At 35.0% G+C, this 7,111-nt stretch overlaps 1 protein-coding gene across 3 annotated transcripts; it reads right to left on the reverse strand.

Annotated features, from left to right (window-relative positions):
• Nucleotides 1–701: 701 nt before the first annotated feature.
• LOC8269539 (two-component response regulator-like APRR5) lies at nt 702–5,922 on the reverse strand. 3 transcript variants are annotated; one of them, XM_048373565.1, is made up of 8 exons: nt 5,502–5,919; nt 4,747–4,908; nt 4,519–4,649; nt 4,274–4,426; nt 3,073–3,271; nt 2,659–2,980; nt 1,614–2,370; nt 702–1,405 (listed from the first exon to the last, which is right to left on the reverse strand). In XM_048373565.1, exons 1-8 carry the CDS (start codon nt 5,737–5,739, stop codon nt 1,307–1,309), a joined length of 2,061 nt encoding a protein of 686 aa, XP_048229522.1. In that variant the 5' UTR covers nt 5,740–5,919; the 3' UTR covers nt 702–1,306. The 3 variants fall into 3 exon arrangements, with proteins under 3 accessions (XP_048229522.1, XP_002524429.3, XP_048229530.1); XM_002524383.4 differs by having other exon boundaries at nt 3,073–3,244; nt 5,502–5,912; XM_048373573.1 differs by lacking the exon at nt 4,747–4,908 and having other exon boundaries at nt 5,502–5,922.
• Between the last annotated feature and the right edge of the window lie 1,189 nt (nt 5,923–7,111).

A 7,111-nucleotide genomic window follows, 5' to 3' on the forward strand; every position in this document is an offset into this window, starting at 1 on the left:
ACTGTCCCCCTCTCTTCCTATTTACCACAAAATAAACCGAGGTCATATCACAGATGGGGACAATGGTCATGTTCAGGTCTTGTACAGGAAAGGACTAATCAATTTCTCATACCACTAGAAGGGCTGATGGTACATTAAATTGTTTTTAAGCCTTTGGATTTTTCTGCTCTTGGTATCTATGATTAGAATCATACCGGAGTGGCATCAATCATAATCCTTTTAACTATGCTGGTAGAGCTTTAAGCATGCAAGTTTCACACACCGTCTTTCTGGAACTACTTATGTTTTGGGTAAATTTTACCAGCCATTTTCACTGTACTACATAAAAATGAGCAGTTCCAGCATTTTGTTTGATTCTACTGTTGGTTAGAAAAGCTTGCTAGACACAGTCTGCTCCACCTTTGGAGAAACAGCAATAGAAAGTCCAGGTCCAGGCCTCGTGATGATTCCTGCAGTTCACATTTCAGAACAAAAGTTCCACCAATTTGTACATTCGACCTGCTAGATTCATAGCCCTTGCAGAGAACCTTAACAAAAAATGAAGGGAAAGAATATTCAAAGGCCCTTAATTTAGATCATCATCTTGTCAATATATGGTTCCAGATTTCCAATTCTGATGCCTTCTACAGACATTGATGCAGTTAGAAACTGCCAATATATAATCTATAGGCAAGCTATTGAAGACATTGTACGGAATCATGTAAACGTAGGTACAATTTCTTTCCATTCAAGTAAAATATATAGACACTGATAAACATGTATATTGTCTGTAGCTGAACACAATAAGTTTACATTTTGAAGAAAAAAGAACACAATAAGTTTACAGATTTATAACCAACGTACTTGACCAAGTACAGAGGACCGAAAGGTAAAAGAAGAGTCAACATGTCCTTTCAGGTTTCAGCACCACTATCTAGTTTGCAACTCAAATAGAAGGGGAAAAGAAAGGCACAAGTTGAGAAAGAAGCCAAGTCCTTAATCGAATTCTAATTGGTAGCAAGGAGAAGTGTTTAACCAGCTAGTTTCCTCTGAAGTTCATGCTTATGAAATTTTTGAATGAAAAACCTTGAAATCTAAAGGGAGACACGACTTGGTCCAACTTCACAAACTATACAAAGAAAGACTACTCTAGAAAACTACAAACCTACTCCAAAAAGGATATGGATAACTCGTGTTACATTCGTACTCATTTCTCATACTATACAAGGCAAATGGCAGAAACAATTAATCCAAAGTCTGAGATCTAATAAATGTATTCCATCTAATCAACAGTATGAATTAGCTAACCAATAAAAGAATCGCCCTGCTACTGGTCAGTTTCTGCGGATGGGTGTGCTTGCCGAACAAATTGTCCTTTTACTCTAGGACGCTGCTCTGCGAGCTTTTTCCTACTCTCATAGCGCACCTGTAAATAAAATTTGTTTAAGCAAATACACCATATGCACTTTCTTAATATGATAGCCCCATGCGACTGCATGAATCAAACAAACAGTATCGTTGTTCCCAAGGAAAAAGTAGACCTAAGTAGTATTAGTTGCTGTAATAATAATGATGATTAACTGATTATCAATAATGCAAATATGATTGTGGTAAGGATGAAAACAACAAGATACCTTCTTCTCATAGCATCTGTCTTTCCTCTTCAAGCGAAACTTATTAAGAGCCGCTTCTCTTTGGATAGATCGATGTGAGTTTGCGTTATGTAAAGTACTTTCTTCATTTTTTCTCTCTGCAGCAACCCTGACATTAGCAACCTGATCAACATTGCTATTACTCCCAGAATGGCTTCCATAACCCATATTAAGATGACTTGCAGCACCATTATAGAAGCTACTAGTTGCACTCTGATCAGTGGTAGGAGAAATATGTCCTCGATCCTCTGGAGGATCCAACTCCTTGTCCTGCTTTTGCAGGGTTCTGTTGGCAGTATCATTTGCTGTTTGGATCAATCCATCATAGAGATTTTCAGAATTACTTATGAAATTGAACTGCCGAAATGGATTCACTTTACAATTGGGCTCCGGCTGGCTGCCTGAACTTGGACTGGGTATTGGTGATGCACCAGACTGTTGTTTACAAAAAATTGGAGAAAACATAGAACCATAGCTGGTGCATAGATTATTAAAGCCTACACCATTAACTGGAAAGACTTTTTGCTGAGTGGATGAAATTGCCTTTTCAGACTCTTCAGTTTGACCATTAGCCAAAGAGATGATAGCTCTTGCAGTACTTGGTGGTGGACCAGGAACATCAGAATTATAACCACCAACATTGCTGGAGAATTTTCCCTCAGAGTAAGCTCCATGTTCTTTCTGATTAGGAACACTAGCCCATGTTGTATGTATGGACTGTAATGGCCGGTTACTATACCTGCGCGATGCGTCATCAAATGTGTTATTAACTGAAACATTGCATTTAACTAAGTAAAATTATCATTGCTCAAGTGTCAAAAGCATGACAAACCCTCTGCAAAAAACCAAAGCAATTCTTGCACTAGTCTGCTAGTTAAATTGCATTTTTTACTTTTTTTGGTTTTCCAAATGCTTCAGCTGAAAGAAACTAAAATGTGAAGACACCTCAATGTGTATTATTACTAATTTACTAGTGTCTAACACTAACTGCAAATAAATCTATTATAACATCTGAAAAGGAACTCACCGCGTAAATGCTGAAGCATGGGAATGCCTGAGAGTACGTGTATCTTCTAAAACTTGAATCTCAAAGCCACTTGAATGGCGTCTTGTTAAGCACAGATCCAATTGGGGCACAAAATCAAATTTGCTTTTGGTATTATCCAATGAAGACTTGTGACCAGCTGATGCTCCCATGAAATCAATAGCTTCTTTAGAAGAGTTGACAAAGAAATAATTGTGGTCACAGGCCTCATAGGTGATCTTGGCATTTGTTCTTTGACTTTCTGGCTCAACATCCTCATTCACAATCATTTGGTTGGAATCCTTGCAGGCAGCCACAGCAGAACCTAGTTCAGTTGAGACATATACTATATGTTAGTTCTCCCTAGCATTATTCAGCAGTTAAAATAATGGTGGATGATATTTAACGATTTCTTACCCCCAGCATCATTCTCATGCAAAAGCACCTTCTGACCACAATCCATGCGTGCTTCATCCTTATGCCTTGTTTTATCATTCAGTATAAATGGTCCCCATACTGGCAGAAAAATTTCCCGCACATTTCCCACAGCGGCACTCTCAGCTTCCAAATCTGGCTTTGTGCAAGAACTCTGCACGAGACAGCAAACATGCAGTCTCTACATAAAATTTATGTAGCCAACCTAAACTGAAAGGAAATTTCTATCAACCACAAGTAGTGCCGCAAAAAGGTTGATAATCTAAGATCCAGATGAAACACAGAGTATTTCATGTGCAGTTCTTACTCATTTGATTTCATGCAGTTCCTTTATCAGGATGACAGAATGACTAATGATTCTGAAACATGGACCATTTAAATCAAAAGAATGCCGCAAAGGGCTTTTGAATTGGAGAACATGCTAAGGAACCATCCAGGTTGCAAAAATAATCTCCAATTAAGGCGTCTTGTACACCTTATCAAGTTGACATGATGGGCACTCATTTTACGCTTGTTATGTTCTCCTCTACTTTACACACTCTTATCAGTTGAAAAGTTAAACTGTCAAACATTATTGTTCACTTTTCCAACAATTTTATAACAGCAGGGTTTGCAGTGAAAACATAAGATATGAAGTCCTTGCCATCTAATGTCAGTGTGCTCATAATGCTAGCCATAAAAGACATTTGTTGAGATAATACATATTGATTGCATCAACCATGCACAATATGATACTGGAAATAGACAAGCTATGCTTGCTTTAAACAAGCAGGGGAATGAATAAAAAAATTGATCCTTCTAGAAGAATATGTCTGAAATGGCCTTGCAACATTTAGACACGTCATCAAATTAAACAAACCAGTTTTTTTGTTTAAGTCTTTCTGAATTCCTAAACTGAATTCGAGTAAGTCCCTCCATAACTAGTGCTACAAAATCAAGCTCACATGACACTTTCAGCCATTTGGGGGTCATTCATGGAAATTGAATGGAGAACATTAGAAAAAGTTCTCGATTAAAGATATCTAAAAGATAAAGAGGACCTTCCTTGCGTGGGTAGAGGACCACAATGAAAATAGCCTACAAGTTTGAGGGCAAATTTCGGGCAAATCCTTCTATGAACTTCAAACTATTCCAAACACCAAAAAAAAGAGTTTACTGCCTCGCACACCAATAGAGAACTAACCTGAGAATCACTCCCTTTCTCAAAATCTTTATTATTTTGAAGACGAGCCACGTCACCACTTGAATGATTACTCTCAGGATTATTTTCAGAAGTAGCCTCAGCCGTATCCTGTCCAACACTTTCCTCTTGGGGACCATTTTCTCTGGCTAGAGACTGATAGAATTATTGGAATCAGAATATAAGGTTACGTAATTTCCAAGTAACAAGAAAACAAGAAAAAATATAAGTGAGAGTAATAGGCATACAGATTGTCTTCTCCATACATGCTGCCACAAATTTCTCAGTTCATTTTTCCTTATCGGCTTAACCAAATAGTCAGCTGCACCTCGCATCATGCATTTGTAAACTGTACTAACTGAATCTTGTGAGGACATCACTGAAAAATCACCAAAAATAATGTGAATTTAAGTTCCCTAATAACCACACAGGAAAATTAAAAACCTGTGTACAGAAGTTTTAATTTCAGTTCGTACTTATAACTGGTATGTTTTTGCAAATCTCATGCTCCATAATTAGTGTAAGAAGGGCATATCCAGATATTGAAGGTAATTCCACTTCTGTCAAAATGAGGTCTATATTATGGGGTTTTCCTTTGAGCATCTCCCATGCCTTTAAGCCATCAGGAACAGCGGCAACTGCCCAAACAAAACCAAACCTTTTTCAGTTATAAAATCATTAAATTTCAGGTTTCAAGACACATTTAGCATATGGGATACTTCAATGCTGAATGTACTACTGCAGATATTAAAGATAGCACACATAAAAAGGATGAATAAATCCATCTTCAAATTTGACAGGGTTAACAAAGATATTAAGCAAAATCAATTTGACTTGTGTTTTAGTCTCAGATGTTGTAAACAGAAGCAAGAAAACAGGACGCAATATATTACCGTTGGCCCATCTCACTTGGGTGTGCAGTTACTTGCACACCAAAAACGAAAAACAAAAATTTTTAATCCGGAAATAAGAAACCAAAATAAATATAACTTCATGGAACCAAAAAAAATAAACAAACATACCAATAACGCCACATGAAATTACCAGTTGAAGATCAAGTCCATTATCTTCAAAGATCAAGAAACACTAACACAGAATTCAAAGCCATTGAACTCAAATACAAAAACCATAATTCTATAAATTTTGAACAACATTCTCGATTTAACAGTAAGAATCGGTCCACAGCAACTCAATTCACCAGTTCACCAAAAAAGAAAAAGAAAGAACTGACCTTTGTAGCTACATTTCCTAAGAAGAGCAGCAATAATCTGCCTGGTAGAATCATCAGCTTCAACTAATAATACTCTCAATACCATTCTTGGCAACAATTTCTCCCATCTCATCACCATCTTCTTCTTCTTATTTGTCTCCTCCATTTCTTCTTCATTTTCTTCTTTCTCCTTTTTCCTCTCTGTCTCACTCTCTGTTCTCACTTCCATTTCTTCGTTGCTAATCATTACTTCTCCCATAACAATAATAAAGATGATGATAATAGTGATAATAGTAATTAAAATAATGACCTTAACACTGACTCTCTTCTTCTCTTCTCTGTTTTCTTGTTCTTGTTAGCTGAAGCAAAATCTCATCTAAAAAAATCATCAGTTGTATAGAAAAAGAATACACTGTTAAAAACTTAAAATATCTAAAATATCCACCGCCTCTAATATTAAAAAGTACCATCCTACGGTTGTATTGCAAAGTCAATTTAAATCCTAGGGTCATAATTATCCACCTCTTCAGACACACAAAATATCTGGATACCTCTATTTTACGGGTCCAGGTATTGCCACATCAGCTATCAAATATACCCTATATGTTAAAAAATCTAAATTACTATAACCCCCTTACCTTTGACAAAATTTATATTTTACATCCCTCCTATTTAAATAGAATGAAATCGTATTTGATTTTTAACAAAATATATAATTTAGTCCTTATAATATATGGTGGTGCTTAGAAATAACAACGGATAGGATATATGCGCCCATTTAAGATTACTCGAATACGAATTCGATTAAAATATATATGTCCAAATCTATCCCAAATCAGAATAGAAATACTCGTATACTATCTGAATCCAATAAATTTTTTTTTAATATATATAATTATTAAAAACACAATATGGATATTCAAATGGGTAGCAGTACCTTACCCATTAAATATCCATTTAAATAAATAATCAGATAATTAAATGGATACCATTTACACACCTATTTATAATAATTAAATTATAAAATATATTACCATAAATAATAAAAATAAAAAATAAAAATTGTAAATCATGTATTTTAAATAAAAATTTATAATTTAAATTTTTGTTGTTGTTTTATTTTATACACATAATATATATGTTTATTATTTAAACAAGTATCAGATATTGGATTCGGGTACCCTATACCTATATCCATTTAAATAATCGGGTTCGGGTAGCGGATACTCAAATATTCAAATCCAAATCCGACCCGAACCCGACACAGATATTAAAATTTAATTAAAAATCCATTCTAAACCCGTTTATAACTACTCGTATCCGTTCTATTAGAATTCGGTTGGGTCAAGATCCAAAAATACCCTCCCGATTGCCATGCCTGATAAAGAAAAATATATATTAATTTTCTATATTTTCAGATATTCTTAGAAAATAACTGTTATCTTTGTAAGCTTTTAAGAACTAGAAATTACTCTTTTTTTCGCAATCCTCAGGATCGAAAAAATTATTCAAAGCTAAATTTTAGAGGTTAAGATATATATTTTTATCGAGATACTAAATAATTAAAAGTACAAATAAAAATAATTTCATTCTTTTTTTATTTTAAAGGAAAATATTTAAGAAAGCAAATA

Source organism: Ricinus communis, chromosome 1 (assembly GCF_019578655.1).
Source record: "Ricinus communis isolate WT05 ecotype wild-type chromosome 1, ASM1957865v1, whole genome shotgun sequence".
NCBI classification, from domain to species: Eukaryota; Viridiplantae; Streptophyta; class Magnoliopsida; order Malpighiales; family Euphorbiaceae; genus Ricinus; species Ricinus communis.

Bases quoted from the DNA above. Each gene is read 5' to 3' on its own strand.
- LOC8269539 (XM_048373565.1), bottom strand. From the start codon at position 5,739: ATGGGAGAAGTAATGATTAGCAACGAAGAAATGGAAGTGAGAACAGAG. The intron at 4,650-4,746 runs GTACGAACTGAA...GTGATTTTTCAG, and splicing joins CAAAAACATACCAGTTATAA to TGATGTCCTCACAAGATTCA. The intron at 4,427-4,518 runs GTATGCCTATTA...TAATTCTATCAG, and splicing joins ATGTATGGAGAAGACAATCT to TCTCTAGCCAGAGAAAATGG.